General features: G+C 35.3%; 1 protein-coding gene across 1 annotated transcript; it reads left to right on the top strand.

Annotated features, from left to right (window-relative positions):
- Positions 1 to 40: 40 nt before the first annotated feature.
- Positions 41 to 17,095, top strand: LOC138714668 (uncharacterized). Its single transcript, XM_069846730.1, has 2 exons — positions 41 to 196; positions 10,531 to 17,095. Exons 1-2 carry the CDS (start codon positions 71 to 73, stop codon positions 10,900 to 10,902), a joined length of 498 nt encoding a protein of 165 aa, XP_069702831.1. The 5' UTR covers positions 41 to 70; the 3' UTR covers positions 10,903 to 17,095.
- The last annotated feature ends 715 nt before the right edge of the window (positions 17,096 to 17,810 follow it).

The raw sequence follows: 17,810 nt of genomic DNA, 5'->3' as shown, positions 1-17,810 counted from the left end.
GTCACTCCCGATACCCTCTCCCGCTGTTCGTATTATATAGAATTGAGCGGCCGCAGAGCAGGCAGTCGGCATGAAGGCGCTCTACGTTGTCGCCGTGTTCCTCGCAGTCCTGGCTGCCACTGGTGCTTCTTCCCTCAGGGAAGATGCCATCAGCCCGGCGTCGCTGGACGTCGGAGAAGACGTCCTCAAGTCAGTGGTAAACATCGGTTTTCACAGATTTCTACCATCCGCTATCACCGGTGCAGCGATAACCCCTTCAGGGAATGTCTACAACTTTATTTCGCTTGTGACATATGCATAATAGTTTACAGTACAGTGTGATATACATATCAGTTTCAGCTGTGAGGTGAAAATGTGTCTCAATAAAAGAAATGCGACAAAAAGAAACTACCATACAATCTAATATTTCAAATTGCATATTGTTTAGTTAAAAGTTTTATTGGCATGATTATATGGCCATTGGTAAGTGGTTGTTGTTTGGTTAAATAAAGGCGCTTGTACACGATCAAATTATCGTCAAATTCAACATTTCAACACAAGACTTTTCAAGACCTACCAATTCTTTACAACTTTCATTGTGAAATCACTTAATAATAATAATAATAATAATAATAATAATAATAATAATAATAATAATAGTAAACTGCCCCCCATTGAGGGTATCCCTTACGGACTCAGTACATCCTCAAAAAAAATATTATACGTATGTAAACATAGATTTTAAAGAAGGGAAACAAAGAAAAGGGCGTCAAAAATTACAATTGCTATTAATGTGACACGAAATGATTAATTAGGATTTGACAGGATTTTTTTAACACAATTATTACAATTTCATCCCTCAGAGATGTTGGCAAAGCAAACTGCCGTCGAAATTCTTCTAAAAAAGCTTGTATAGTCCCTCGAGCACCTACGAGCAAGCCGAATTAAGGCATATTTCAGCTTGAAATAGTTGACTGTAGGCTCATAGATCGACTTCTTCTCAAGGTGGACCTCGGCTGACTGATGACATTCTACTTCAAAACGTATCGTGGGATCCACAATGATGCCCTGTTTAGTGTCAGCATTATACGCTAAAATATCTACTCGTATCGTTGACCCATTCTACTATCCAGCCCTTATTTCTTAATGCGGTAGCAATTTTGCATCTTACAAGAGTCTTTCACTGTCTTGAAAATAAGGTTATAGTGTTTTATAATTGTTAATTATTTAAATATAATACAAATAGAATAAAATAATACATATAGTAGAAAAACCAGAGGATATAATAATGTTTAATAAATTCTAGGACCGAATGAGCAGTGATTATGTTTCGCTAGCAGTTAAAAAATGTTATTAATTACAATATGAATTCAGAAATCAACTACAAACTATACCTAATATTATGGTATAGGAGGATTTATGTAATTTTATACGCTAATCAGCTGAAACAATTATTTATGAAGTAGAAACTATGCGTTTGTACTCGTAACTAGATTCCGAAATTAGATTATACAATTACTATAATATATTTATTTACTTATTTATTTATTTATTTATTTATGTATTTATTTATTTATTTATTTGTTTATTTATTTATTTATTTAACCTGGTAGAGGTAAGGCCATCAGGCCTTCTCTTCCCCTCTAACAGGGGATTACAACTACAATATTAAGAATACAATTACAATTATAATTACAATTAATATTAAATTTACAGATACACTAAAAATCAAAGTACTAAAAGATTAACTGATTAATAAAAGCTAGACAGTTCATTGTAAAAGCTAAGAAGAGAGAATCATTTCTTTTATTGATTAAGTAAAATTTAAACATACTCTACGCAGTAAGAAAATGCTTAATAAGTTTGCTTTTGAACGCTACTAAATTCCTACAGTCTCTGATGTCACTGGGTAGGGTATTCCACAAGCGCGAGAGCGAGATTGTGTATGATGATGAATACGATGATGTCTTATGTGTTGGTATGGCTAGTATGCGGCTATTTTGCGTGCGTGTGAAGAGATTATGATATGATCACAGGTAACTGAAACGGGAGGCAAGGTAGGTAGGTGTAGAAGTGTGAAGGACTTGGAAAAGGAGAACAAGAGAATGAAAATTTCTACGTTCGTTAAGCCGTAGCCAGTTTAGAGTTTGGAAGGATGGGGTAATGTGGTCAGCGCGACGGACATCGCAGACGAAGAGAAGACAAGAATTATGAACACGTTGTAATGTAGGCTAATTTACTTATACAAATATAAACTTACTTCAACAAATTTGTAGACATGAACACTTTTTAGTTGTCTTATTATATTTCAATGGGTTGCATATTAAAAGTTATGAATGTAGTTACAAAATTATGCAACCGAGGACCAATATTAATTATGTGCTTTAAACGAGTAGTTATGCCCAAATACTGGACAACGCTTTGAAAGAATTGTCAAGTTGGATTCGAAAATATGACTTTAAGAACAAACATGTTGTCCTGGCCGAGAAAGAAATACTTCCGAGTTAATTCAATTATATAAATTATACCCATGCCAGTACGCAATACCACAATAAAACGATGAGGAACAGTGCGTATGAGGAAATTCCAAAGCAGATCTTCTCGAGTAATTAACTTAACAATATATTGTGTTATAGAATGTCGAAGATTATAACCTACAATCTAGGCGAATACTAATCATAAACATTTAATTTGAAAGCAATATTCTTTATTAAATGTTTTTTGTATCGCCTAGTTATTTTCCAAAGGATTTATATATTTATATCGTAATATTTGGTAGCTAGGTCTATATAGGTTACTATAAACTTGCAGCACATGTTTTAAAATCTTCCCAAATCTTTAGCAATATTAAACAGTATTTGACAGATCTTTTTCCAATATTGGTCAGTATGTAGACATGTTATCTTGTGAATTATAAATTTTAAAAAAAATTTGATCGTGAACAAGCAGCTTAACGCAATTCATTTAGACGATTTAATTATTAACAGTCGTGTCTGCCACGTCTATTTATTTATTTATTTATTTATTTACTTATTTATTCATTCATTTACTCATTCACTCACTCATTTAATTATTTACTTATTCCGTCACTCACCCACCCATTCATATATTTACTCATTTATGTATTTATTTATTTATGTATTTATTTATTTATTCATTCATTTACTCATTCACTCACTCATTTAATTATTTACTTATTCCTTCACTCACCCACTCATTCATATATTTACTCATTTATTCATTTATGTATTTATTTATTTATTTATTTACTTATGTATTCATTCATTTATTCATTCACTCACTCATTTAATTATTTACTTATTCCTTCACTCACCCACTCATTCATATATTTACTCATTTATTCATTTATGTATTTATTTATTTATTTACTTATTTATTCATTCATTTATTCATTCACTCACTCATTTAATTATTTACTTATTCCGTCACTCACCCACCCATTCATATATTTACTGATTTATTTATTTATTTATTTATTCATTTACTCATTCACTCACTCATTTAATTATTTACTTATTCCTTCACTCACCCACTCATTCATATATTTACTCATTTACTCATTTATGTACTTATTTATTTATTTATTCATTTACTCATTCACTCACTCATTTAATTATTGACTTATTCCTTCACTCACCCACTCATTCATATATTTACTCATTTACTCATCTATTTATTTATTTATTTACTTATTTATTTAATTATTTACTCATTCACTTATTTAATTATTTACTTATTCCTTCACTCACCCACCCATTCATATATTTACTCATTTATGTATTTATTTATTTATTTATTCATTTACTCATTCACTCATTCATTTACTTATTTAATTATTCCTTCACTCACCCACCCATTCATACATTTACTCATTTACTCATTTATGTATATATTTATTTATTTACTTATTTATTTATGTATTTATTTGTTTATTTATTCACTCATTTATTTATTTATTCATTTACTCATTCACTCACTCATTTAATTATTTACTTATTCCTTCACTCATCCACTCATTCATATATTTACTCATTTATGTATGTATTTATTTATTTATTTATTTATTCATTCATTTACTCATTCACTCACTCATTTAATTATTTACTTATTCCTTCACTCATCCACTCATTCATATATTTACTCATTTATTTATTTATTTATTTAATTTATTTATTTATTTATTTATTTATTTTCATATTTACTTATTTATTTATTCATTTACTCATTCACTCACTCATTTACTTATTTACGTATTCATCCACTCACCCATCCATTCATCTATTTACTCATTTATTTATTCATTTATTATTTATTCATTCATTCGTTCATTAATTCATTTATTTATTTAGCTGTTTAGTGAAAATCGGATAGAACTAAGTCTGAGCTGTAAGGAGGATGTTCCATAATGTTCCAATGAAATGACAGCAAAAGTTCAAGTGTCGCTGTGCAATGTGAGGTCTGGTATTATCGTAAACAAGTTTAACATCTGAGGATAGAAAACCACGCCATTTCCTGCACATTGTCCCCTTTAATCGTCACATAATGTTGCACAGTACCTGATAGTTGTGATTGTTGGTTCACTCTCCATAACTAAAGTTAGATGACGAATTGCGCGTAAACATGAATAAACTGATTTCCCCCAGCAAGTGAGGAACTAGTCCACCGCTGTGGAGTAACGGTTAGCCTGCCTGATCGTGGACGAACGGGCCCGGGTTCAAATCCTGGTTGGGACAAGTTACTTGGTTAGGGTTTTTCCGAGGTTTTCCCTGAACCACTTGAAGAAGAAATGCTGGGTAATTTTCGGCGTAGGACCTCGGACTCATTTTGCCTTCATTAGCATTATTTTATTAATCATTTTCAATAGTTGCAGGTTGAGCAGAAAGGCATTGCGGAGGTGGTTCAGAGATTCGCCTAAAGGTGACATCTGTCTGCGGGAGCTACACATATTCCAGAGAAGCTGTAGGGGCTTTAACCAGCGTACTGCAGTAGACAGGGGGAGTGGAGCTCCCTCGGATAGATGGCGCCTTGGTGGAATCGACGGCGGCATGTCCCTTTGGTTAAGAATGCAGCAGATTCATGCAGGTGAATTACGAACCGATGTCATCGAACTTAAGAGGCTGCAGAGCAGTGGTCGTCAGCACTCGCTGAAATGGGTAAAGGGTAAGCGGAGACGACCTGTGTGCAGGAAGAGGTAGAGAGCATACCCGCTAGCAGCTACGAGTGCACTATAGTGCAGTGTGTTCTTCGCGGGTAAGAGACGCTAGCCCCAGGGTGCTCTGTGCTGATGACCGCTGCTGTAGAGGAACATCACGGGGAGGCGGAGGAGCGTCCCTGTTCACGCGGACTCCGTCAGACCTGCATGCTGTGGCTGAATCGGTAAAATGGCACCAAGCAGTGAAACACGTTGATGATGAGCGGTTCCAAGGATCTTAAAAAAATAATTCCAATAAAGGAGACTGCGCAATAAGCCTACGACTGCTGTGCTTGTCTACGGCCCCCCTCCGAAAACAAGTAAGCCTCACGTAAGATTATTTCCTAAAAAGCTATTATGACCATCTTTTCAATGTCGCCAACTGTTACCAGATATCACCAAAGGAAGTAAAGTCACAACGCTATGGACTGAAACAATATCTTTGAATATTTATTTTATTTATGGTTGATTGACTGATTGATCAATCGATTGATTGATTTTGATATTAAAATATCTTTTGTCTGTAAACTTGAAATTCATTGCTTTGAGTAAACACTGTATGACTTTTGAGAGTAAGCAAAAAAAAATATATATATATATTTTTTATCTGGTCATTTAGGGCCGTATTCATAGACATTTTTAGCGCGAGCTTTCGGTGGATTATCAGCGTTTTTCGTATTCATAAACCAGTGTTAGCGATAGGATATGATTTAAATTCTGTACTAGTAACCAGTGGATAGCCGGGGCTAGCTTAGTACGCTCGTAGCGCGTGCTGCGAAATGTCTATGAATACCACCTTTAACGACTAAATATTCTTTTGAGAAGATTAACTCCATGTGTGGATGAAATTATTGGGGATCATCAATGTGGTTTTAGGCGTAATAGATCAACTATTGACCAGATATTTTGTATTCGACAGATTTTTTTTATTTTATTGGGCTATTTTACGACGCTGTATCAACATCTAGGTTATTTAGCGTCTGAATGATATGAAGGTGATAATGCCGGAAGTGAGTTCGGGGTCCAGCACCGAAAGTTACCCAGCATTTGCTCGTATTGGGTTGAGGGAATACCCCGGAAAGAACCTCAACCAGGTAACTTGCCCCAACCGGGATTCGAACCCGGGCCACCTGGTTTCGCAGCCAGACCCGCTGACCGTTACTCCACAGGTGTGGACTATTCGACAGATAATGGAGAAAAAATGGGAGTATAAGGGTACAGTGCATCAGTTATTCATAGATTTCAAAAAGGCATATGACTCGGTTAAGAGAGAAGTTTTATATGATATTCTTATTGAATTTGGTATTCCCAAGAAACTAGTTCGATTAATTAAAATGTGTTTCAGTGAAACGTACAGCAGAGTTCGTATAGGTCAGTTTCTGTCAGATGCGTTTCCAATTCACTGCGGGCTAAAGCAAGGAGATGCACTATCACCTTTACTTTTTAACTTTGCTCTAGAGTATGCCATTAGGAAAGTTCAGGATAACAGAGAGGGTTTGGAATTGAACGGGTTACATCAGCTGCTTGTCTATGCGGATGACGTGAATATGTTAGGAGAAAATCCACAAACGATTAGGGAAAACACGGGAATTTTACAGGAAGCAAGTAAAGAGATAGGTTTGAAAGTAAATCTCGAAAAGACTAAGTATATGATTATGTCTCGTGACCAGAATATTGTACGAAATGGAAATATAAAAATTGGAAATTTATCTTTTGAAGAGGTGGAGAAGTTCAAATATCTGGGAGCAACAGTAACAAATATAAATGATACTCGGGAGGAAATTAAACACAGAATAAATATGGGCAATCCCTGTTATTATTCGGTTGAGAAACTTTTATCATCCAGTCTGCTGTCGAAAAATCTGAAAGAGTTTATAAAACAGTTATATTACCGGTTTTTCTGTACGGTTGTGAAACTTGGACTCTCACGTTGAGAGAGGAACAGAGATTAAGGGTGTTTGAGAATAAGGTGCTTAGGAAAATATTTGAGGCTAAGAGGGATGAAGTTACAGGAGAATGGAGAAAGTTACACAACACAGAACTGCACGCATTGTATTCTTCGTGTCTGACATAATTAGGAACATTAAATCCAGACGTTTGAGATGGGCAGGGCATGTAGCACGCATGGGCGATTCCAGAAATGCATATAGAATGTTAGTTGGGAGTTCGGAGGGAAAAAGACTTTAGGGTGGCCGAGACGTAGATAGGAAGATAATATTAAAATGGATTTGAGGGAGGTGGGATATGATGATAGAGAATGGATTAATTTTGCTCAGGATAGGGACCAATGGCAGGCTTATGTGAGGGCGGCAATGAACCTCCGGGTTCTTTAAAAGCCAGTAAGTAAGTATACATATATTTTAATTGGTCACTTAACGACACTGCATTAACTACTAAGCTATTTAGCACCGATGGAATTGGTGATAGCGAGATGGTATTTGGCGAGATGAGGCCAAGGATTCGCCATAGATTATCTGACATTCGCCGGTTGGAGAAAACCTTCGAAAAACCAACCAGGTAATCACCTCAAGAGGGAATCAAATCCAAGGCCGAGCGCTGGTCCGTATCAGAAGGCAAGCCCCTTCTCCGATTGAGCTACGCCAATGGCTGTGACGCCTTACGCTACGTAATTAAGGTGAAGGACATTTTACATACTATAGTTCAAGAAAATATTGAATATATGTTAGTTCCAATACTTACATTTCTAACACTACTTAAAAGCTAGCTATTTCCAATACTGTTTATCACAATGACCGTATATTTTGATACATATGTCATAAATAGTAAATAATAATTACAACATAGCTAATCTAGAACAAAGCCAGAATTGTAGACTACTAGAGAATTGAACTGGGAAATTTCCAACACAAACTCGTAACCTAAACTCGAAACTTCGTGAAATTTTCTATTTCACATCTTGCTACATCTGCAATACAGCTGTGTTCATTACCAACAGATACCACTTGGTGATTTTAATTTGTTGTAATTCTTCCTCTATATTTTACACTGCAATATTTTTCACACAACCAATTCGTCGTAGATTTATTTCGTTTACTTATGTCAGCCGAGCCACTGCGTAACCCGCAACGTGCATAGCACCTATGGAGGGAGGCGGACACCCGAAGGGGAAGTGAAGCAACTGTCTGACTTATTAACGGATTTTCATTTCCCTTACGTCAAGCACTTACATATAATTTTATACGGTATAAGGTTACAAACTAATGTGTAGTACGTGTAACGAAGAAAGAAATGAATAAGAAAACATAGGACACATTATCACAACCTATTAACTGTCTTCAGAATGTCTCTGCGACAGAGTTTCAAAATCAGGAATTGTGTCACTTACTGCCGGTAGTAGTTGATCACGAAGGTATTTGTCTGTCAGTCGTGATCTAAATTTGGTTTTTACTATTTTCATTGTTAAAAATAATTTTTCATAAACGTAAGTTGTAGCGAACATGGCTTCAAAAGAGCAAAGGAAAAAAAAACGAAGCTTCGGATATTTATTTTTTTTTGGCAAAGATTTGAAAAGTTCAACATTTCTCAAGTCCTTACCTACATCTAGCTTTCATTTAACATCACATTGTAAATCTGTGAGTTTAAATTGAAAATCTAACCGCATTAGTCGTACATCTGCTGAAAAAGGATCGACGTACACAGATGATGATGATGATGATAATAATAATAATAATAATAATAATAATAATAATAATAATAGTAATAATAATAATAACACAACCTTTTTAATGTTTCATGTGACGTGTAGTATAATGCCGTTTTATGTTATACAATCGTTTTCCTCGTAATACTTGTGAACAAAGAAAGATGAATACTACGCCAAAAAATCTATGCCATATAAATGGTGAAGGGCCTAACGCTATGGTGGATTTCTAGACAGATTGCTGCCACGAGATTGGTACTCAGTGCTGCTCGTCGGAGTGACTACTACCACAGAGGAATCGGAGATTACGAATAAAGCTCTCCACCGGTGATCTCCGGTACTACCGTAGGTGGAATAGGGGACATACGGAGGGATGCGGGGGTTCGGAGCGAAGCGACAGTTAGCTCAAGGACGACCGGCGCGTACGGACTGACGGTAGTTGTGAGGGGAATAAAATGGCACCAAATCGGATATCCGTCGCATGGAAATTCTTTAATTTAGTTGAAGGTAATAATAAAGTCGCACACTGTAAACTTTGTGTTCGAATTTACTCTAAGGGCGGTGGAACTTCGAATTTGTTAGACCATTTGAAGCGATCGCACAATCGCGAACTTGATGAAAAAAATTACGCAAAACATTTGATACGATTTCTTTTTAAATTGTTTTAGTGCTATTGTTCCCAAAGGCCCACAGTTTATGAAAAAGTCTTGAAATTTCTCTAAAACGTAACTTTCGAGGCAATAAAAACATATGAAATATTTACAAGATGACTTGAGTTATATTTTGCTGTTTAGACAACTTGAGTTATATTTTGCTGTTTAGACAACTTGAGTTATATTTTACTGTTTAGACAACTTGAGTTATATTTTACTGTTTGGATTAAAATATTTCTGAATGAAACTAAAGAAACATCTGGTATTAATATAATTACAATTATCCTTAAGTTGATATCCACTTATATTTTTATTACAGAGCAAGAGTGGCGCGTTTTAGAAGAGGCAGTTCAAATACTGACACCCTTTAACACAATAATCACAATCCTGTCCGGTGAAGAACCTGAATAAATTATGTTGGTCCTTTATCCCATTGATAGCCCACGTTTTTTTTTTTTTTTTTTTTTTTTCGTTCTGAAGCTCCCTTAATATATTTTACGTTAACTAAACCGATTAGAATAATAATTGACAAACCCTGTTTGCGATTAAACGAGTTTCTAGGAGAATTAAAGTATAAATGTTTACATTAGCTACTGAAAAGCTTTACTTCTGCGTTAGTTTTGCAGTTAGATTGAATGTTATTAATTTGATCAATGACATAAAACTAATACGGCTTTCCACATATACTATGAATTTCAGAACTAGAAAAAAAATCTGTCAGCTAACGTAGCGCTTTAAGCAACACAAAAAAAGAGCCGAAGAAAGAGAGAGAGATTAACATAAAAGAGAGATTGAACAACAACAAATTAGAACTTATTTTAAAAGATACGCGGACGTCAGCGGACTCGAATCACTACCTGATCCGATTAAAGGAATGCTCAGCGGAAAGTGTATGTCTGCGCCACAGTACATATACAACCTGCGCGGCATCAATCGGAGGTAACCGGAGGTCTCCGACTGAAAGCGCGCAAACAACCGCTCCGGAGAAAACCTAATCATAAGCAGCACTATTGGTACTGTTGCAGGGAGTGGAGGGCGAGGTGGAGCAGCTGCAACGCCACCCACGGTCCGCGGGTCGCCTGATCAAGTACTTGATAATGCTCATGAAGAGAGGGGGCCCCAACGTGCGCAAGAAGGTGATGGAGCTGGCCAAGCCGCTGGCGAAGAACGGGATCACCCTCAAGTACCACAAGAACAGCAAGTTTAAGAGTAAACTGCACGCCGCCCGCAAGCGCGACAAGATCATAGCGTCCAAGGACCAGAACCGGCCGCCCTCCACCATCCTGGACATACTCGACTCGCTCGGCGTCTTCGACTTCATCCTCGGCGCTTTCGACGACGAAGAGGACGAGGCACCGGCGCCGAGGAGGCGGCCCGCGGGGCGCAGGAGCAAGTGAAGCGCGCGTTCACCACCAGCTAAGCCGGAGAAATACGCCCCGTGTTACGCTAGATCTCCGAACAGTGGCTGAATACGCATAGAAAGGGCGCGGGTTCAACTCCAGGCAATGGCAAGCAGTTTGCCTTCTCGTCGCGAAGTATTCTGGAGCCCAGTCGTCTTCGGTAGGCTAGCATCTGCCATGTTTGGCATAAGATCCAACGTTTGCGTGTTAAAATACGGCCGATGGTCTCAGTATGTCTTCCTTAAAATATAAAAATGAGGTCTGTGAGATTTACGCAGCGTAAAAGAAATCTGTTCCTAAACGAGAGGATTCATTTCTTTCCCACTCTCAAGTTGTATTGTATTACCAGGTACCTGACTCTGCAGGTCAAAGTCATATTTATAACCTTTTCGCTGTAAGAAAAATCCTAATGTAAACAATAGCATGTGACTGAAGTGAGGCTTCATTGGCCGCTGTTTGGCGCCATAGATTCTCAGTACGTGTTCCCGCCTACTGTTGTACATTCTGTTTCATGTTAAACATTTCCCGTTACTCGTCAAGTAGACCTAACCTCACACTATGCATTCGTTTGCTTAGGAAACATTTATTTTATAATTACTGTAATTAAATTATTTTTATCCATGACCATAACGAAAAACATGCCTTTACTAAATACTTTTGCGTTTGTAAAGTAGGCTTTTATTCAACATTACTTTATTTCACTAGTGAGATAAAGACTTTACCTCACAGTTTGAACTTTATCTCACAGTTCATTAGTATTTTCCTAGTACCCGGGCACACACGTATACTTTTCCATTCAACTGTTACTCAAGAAGTTAATATATTAGTTACTAGATGTCACTACCTCTACTTCTTTATTACCATTTCTTAAACATACATACACTCAATCTCCTTCTCTTTTCTCTATCTACTACGTCGTAATTTGTGCATTGCATCCATAGCTAATAAGTATTTTTTTTAATTTTGCAATGATTTACTTTTTGGGATGCGAGGAGACTTGAATCTGCCAAGTTGGGTTTATAGGATTTTAAAACAACACGCGTTAGTCAACTGAGCTAAACAGACACGATGATAAGTTATGTTTTAATATGCCTCTTAAGTTTACAGAAGTGAAATGTGAAATTATTTTAATCACATTAGTCCCGTGAACACTTCTACATAATCCCTGAAACTTCAAAAAGACGAAAATACACGTTTAAAATGAAAAAATATGTATATTAAAATTATATAATTAATTATAATTTGTTATTTATCCAACGCCTTAGATACCATTCTTCAATAATCATGGCCTCCTACATCATAACCTACCTAGTACACGTATCGATTCTAAAATCCATGCGATGATATGTGATCATATGAGGACTTATTTTCAAGATATTTTCTTTTATAAAACAGAATTTTTCGTTATGGTCATGGATAAAATTACGTATGGTACTTGTGAGCGTGATCGTTATTGCGCGTGTGGAAAGATTTAAGCACGAGGCGTCAGCCGAGTGCTTAAATTACACGAGTGCAATAAAGATGCACTTACCTCACAAGTACCATAAATAACTATTAAGTCTTATGTCTTCACAATGAACAGTTGAGGATGCAAAAGCCATACTACAGTACCACGTGCTTACGTGAACAACTACAAGCTCAAGTGACGCCAGCTTGTTACAAGAACAGACTACCTCGGTATTACTGTTTGTATTCATCCGCGTTCATAGTACATAACAAAATATAAAAGTAGCTTTTCTTTTACATAGCGTTTTACATATGAGTGAAGTTAAATGTTTCATTGTATTTAACAACTAGAATGCAATGTTTTACTTTCAAATAATACAGGATTGTGGTTTCCAAATACGAACTATATTTTCCTGCGTCATGTGAGTGTTTCGACTGGGAGCCAATCACGGTTATGACAGTAACGTGCTTATGTTTACATAAGGATTTTTCTTACAGCGAAAACAGTTAAGAAAGAAATGGCATATTTATTATAATTAAATATTTAATTATGATTGAATACCAATATCTATAACTGAAACTTTAATAACATACTTGTAAATGACTGCAGAAACTTCAGACAAACAACGTAGAAAACTTGAGAGCAGGTGTAAAAAATCAGTAGGTTGTATGTATCCGGAGCTAGCAAAGTACCCTTAAAACAAGCGTTAATTCACCCTCATCCAACGAGTAGCTGAAATTAGGAAGAGTGTAGATCACGAAAGCACAGGAACTCTACCTGCCTGTCACCTTCGGATCTTCGTGACCTATACAGACGTGGACAAATTATTAACAAAATTGACGATTTTTTATGATAATTCTATTTACAAAATTTGACTTTTCAATTTAGACTACAGTTGACAATTTTGCATATTTCCTTCATTATAGAAGACAGAAATATGCAAAAAGTCAACTGTAGTTTAAATTGAAGAGTCAGGTTTTGTAAAAATATATAATAAAAAATCTTCAATTTTGCTAATAATTTGTAAATTAGCAAAAATGTTAACTGCATTGAAGAGTCAAATTTTGTAAAAATATAAAACAAAAATCTTCAATTTTGCTAATAATTTGGAAATATCCAAAATGTCAACTGTGGTCCAAATTGAAGAATCGAATTTTGTAAAAATATATAATAAAAACCTTCAGTTTTGCTAATAATTTGTAAATATGGAAAAATATCAAATGTAGTCCAAATTGAGGAGTTAAATTTTAAAAAATATACAATACAAATCTTCAATTTTGCTAATAATTTGGAAATGCACAAAAATGTCAACTGTAGTCTAAATTGAAGAATCATATTTTGTAAAAATATATAATAAAAATCTTAAATTTTGCTAACAATTTGTCCACGTCTGTACTTAGGACATCTTGCGTTAACAAAGAAAATTTCCAGCGTAATTAAAATGAAGAATTTTAATGACAAACATAGTTGAAGACATCGGGAGTAAATAGTGATAACCCTCAAAATTGAGATTTTCTGGTTGTTACCAGCCTATAAGTCACATTATCTTTGTTTTGGTTAAATAATTGTGTAAATATGTTAACAAAATGATTGGATTATGCTGCTTGAAAAATATGGAAATTCTCTTGTTCTTGCAGTAAAAATTAAAATGTATGCAATTTGTATACGCGGGTTATCATTGTTTACCCCCAAAGTCTTCAATTTCTAATTACCTTTCTAGAATCATACAAATGTGAATATTGTATATTGTTCTAGAAATAAGTTCCGAGTTCTTGAACAGTAACAAGTACTCAACACTGAAATATGCAGCGCTGTTGATTTGATATACAAATTTAACCATTGTCCATTCAGTTACAGTACTATTATTTAATCCTGACAGTCGCCGGAGATGTGCGCGTGGGACAGACGAGTCCATTTAGTTACGCCAAGGGGTGATTGGGTTATTCACTCGCTTGCCTTTACCGACTGCTTGCCCTATCTCTACTCCGGAACTCTCCCCACTCCTCCTAGGCTATTACTTCCCCTCTTTGCGTCGCTGAGCTGTCAAGACTAAATAATCGGTCTGTACAATGCGTGTAATAAAAGAGAGATCATTCCATAAAATTATAGCTCCTCTTCACTGCGTAACCAAAAAGATTCAGGCAACTAATACAATCTCGGAAGATAATTTTGACACTAAAATATTCTTTTGAAAAAAAAATTACAGTAAAGAAAACGGAATTATGGGACCAAAAAAGAAAGGATAGCTATCAACATAATAGAATAATAAATTTTATTAACAAAATCATTACAGACTTCTCACAATAGTAGGCCTATATTACAATACAAGGTTGGGAAGACTTTTCACAAAATCGGGGAAAAGTTTGAAAAACGAGCAAACCGAGTTTTTCAATTTCAGAGATTTTGTAATGCACTTCCCAAACGTGTATCGTACAGTATTTTTTGCACGATAGTAGCTCTATTTTGAAAATAATATTTTTTTTAAATCTTAGTACCTACGTTACACTATGAACAGCCGACTCATGTTAGCAGTCTGGCCAACGCACAAACTTCACCATCAACTTCAATATGGAGTAAAAATGATTCAGGTACTTGTAATATTTCGTGTTCAATTGAAATTAGTTTTATTTATTTTTGTTAAGTAAAGTTTGAATTTTTTAAATAAAGTTCCCAGTACGTTTCAAATGCAGCTATTTGTTTCGTATAATGTATATTAATTAACACTGCCTTTTGCGTATGAATTTTACATGTATTGTAGGATTTCACCATATATAGAAGGCAGTGGTTTTCATTTCAACTCTATACTTGTTTTTTTTAAAGATGGGACATGACAGGAGTGTTGCGATCGGAAAAACAACTGAATATCACATAGATTGATAGGCCTGTTGCTATGGTAACAACGGTTGAGTTGCCAAATTTACCATTCTCACGTGGCGAGTGCTTAATAGCTCTCTTAGCGACATTTATTATGCACGCAGTGTTAGCATTGATATGTTTCGTGTTTGATTCTCTGTCGATTTTTGTATTGTTTTCTTACCTTCACGTCAATTGTCAATGAATGTTTTAACGTCAGCCATCTTAACGACAATTGCTAGCTTCCATCAGCTGGCAGCATGGTAGTCCATATTGTCAACATAGCACTGTAGTTCCAAGCTCGGCCGCTTAACTGTCATGTCCCATCTTTCAAAAAACCAAGTATAGAGCAGTTATTTGTAATATTTCAACAAACTTATCTAGGTTCGCAATTCTGAATTCAGTAAAATCAACTTCCCTCGTGGCGGCCGTTTGCTGTAACGTCGAAAAAACACACTATCGTGCAAAAAAATACATTCAACCATGTAGATATGATTAGGTTCAATGTACAGTGAGTCACGCAAAATCTGAAATCGTTACCACTAATAGCAAATACCTTACTATAATAATACCGGACAGCTAGTAGTTTTCCGTGCGAACGACGATGGTGCTGCTACCTACCTGCCGGTGTGGAGATACTCGCGAAACATTCTTTAATCAACTGCAATGTATATTGTTGCTGGGCTAGCTAATAGTTTTATTAATTAGTGCTGTGTTAAAATGTCAATTATTGTGACAATTGCAGCATTACAAATTGCTCCGACAGTTCATAAATCGTGAGTCAACAACATTCTTTAGTAGGCCTAATTCCTTCGTCTTTGTGTTGATAAGAAAATACAAATTAGCTTTTTTATTTAGACTTAATAAATGAATAGAATTCAAAATGTATTGAAAATTTTAAGGTTTCATCAAATTAAGTTTTATTGTTGTCCACATGCCTTTACTAATTATTACAAGCATCAGATTACTATCAATTTTATTTTTGCAGTTGTCAGCAATGCGTATATTAAACATTACTGTAAATTCATTCCTAATATCAGATTGATTTTGTCTCGGTAAACCAAAGAAAAAATATGTAACGATTAATTACGGAAAGTAATATGAAGTATGAAATATTTCTCATAATATGCAGCTTTGATATAAGATAATAATTTTACATTAAATATTATTCAACATTTCTTAAGTGATATAATTCCACATTAGTAACTCATGTTTTAAACAATAGTCCGAATCTCGCCATGTTAATATTTGTATATGTGGACGTAATTCCATCCCTCTCCGCTAGATGTCAGGTCCGTGATATTTCGCACTCACGCCAATCCTGCTAGTATACAGCTGTCCGGTATTATTACAATAAGGTATTTGCTAATAGTTTTATTTTGTCACATGCCTTACTTCCTTTTTCTTTTTTTGATAGGTTATGTTCAATATATTTGCGCCAAGTTTCAAAAGTCCTATGTACTGTATATTCGAAAATCATTTAGTGCCGAATGAACACAACAGCTGTTTTAACACTTAATCCATACTCCGAGCTTAGCCACATAAACACGTGCGTAACGAGAAAATATTGTCAGAATGCTCTAACAGTGACAACGATTTGATTCACCGCACTTCAGGAGCAAACAAGACGCTAAGCGCATCTTCTTGTGTATATCGTGTGGAACGACGCCTGCTTCGATTAACACAGAACAGACTAAATCACGAATTGGAAGCTTTCATAAAACCGAGGGCATGCCATGTAGAAACTTTTAGGCTACAGCCCGTCCTTTATGCAACATTCCACAAATATGTTGTATGTAATAACATTTACAACTACCAATGCAATGCCATACGAATGTATTTCAATTATAATGTACTTATTTTTTACAACAATATTTTGTATTACTTTAATATCCGCAGTATAGTTTCATCAACCAATCCTAATCGCCATGTCCAGTCTACAGAATTCAGAGAATCTACTGAATGATGCCGAAGTATGTAAATGAATACACTCCATTTTAAACAAAATATGTTTTTTGGACTATTTCAAGTACAATAGAAACACCTGTAGAACATAAGGCCGGTGCACACAGAATCAGACGCGAAGTTTTGTTTTAAAACGCCTCGAGACAGCTTCACACGGTCTGCCCGAGACAACTGATTTGCTGGCTGTGTGGATTTGGAAAAATGGCGTCAATGAAAGAGGACTGTCTATATCAGAAATTCTATTGTATTTGGTTATCATTTTCTAAGGACGACTACGCCTAAAACTCTATAGGACTGAAAGAGAGATGGTATTTTTTAAATTTTTTTCCTACTTGGTGTAAAATATTAATTTTTGTATGTAGAGAGCTCATAGCTGTGACAACTCAACCAAATAAAAATATTTTGAAAAAAAAAAAATATTTGTGGGCCTAAATTTGAAAAAAATATACCCAATGCAGGATTGTACTAAAACCGATATATATCTAAACCGTTTTTAAAGATAGATTCAAACAGTTTTTTGCAATGTATTTGCGAAAGCATGTTATACAAACTATCTGTAACAGAATTTTGATATTATTCCCTGCGTTTGTAAAATAAACAATTAAAATTTAATAACAGTTTTCTGATTTCCTTTCTTGCA

Source organism: Periplaneta americana, chromosome 15 (assembly GCF_040183065.1).
Source record: "Periplaneta americana isolate PAMFEO1 chromosome 15, P.americana_PAMFEO1_priV1, whole genome shotgun sequence".
Taxonomy (NCBI): domain Eukaryota; kingdom Metazoa; phylum Arthropoda; class Insecta; order Blattodea; family Blattidae; genus Periplaneta; species Periplaneta americana.
Note: the sequence above shows the minus strand (reverse complement) of the source record. Positions and strands in the feature narration are given on the sequence as shown.

Coding starts and splice junctions, on each gene's coding strand:
- LOC138714668 (XM_069846730.1), top strand. CDS start 71: ATGAAGGCGCTCTACGTTGTCGCCGTGTTCCTCGCAGTCCTGGCTGCC. Junction 197..10,530: donor AAGACGTCCTCAAGTCAGTG/GTAAACATCGGT, acceptor GTACTGTTGCAG/GGAGTGGAGGGCGAGGTGGA.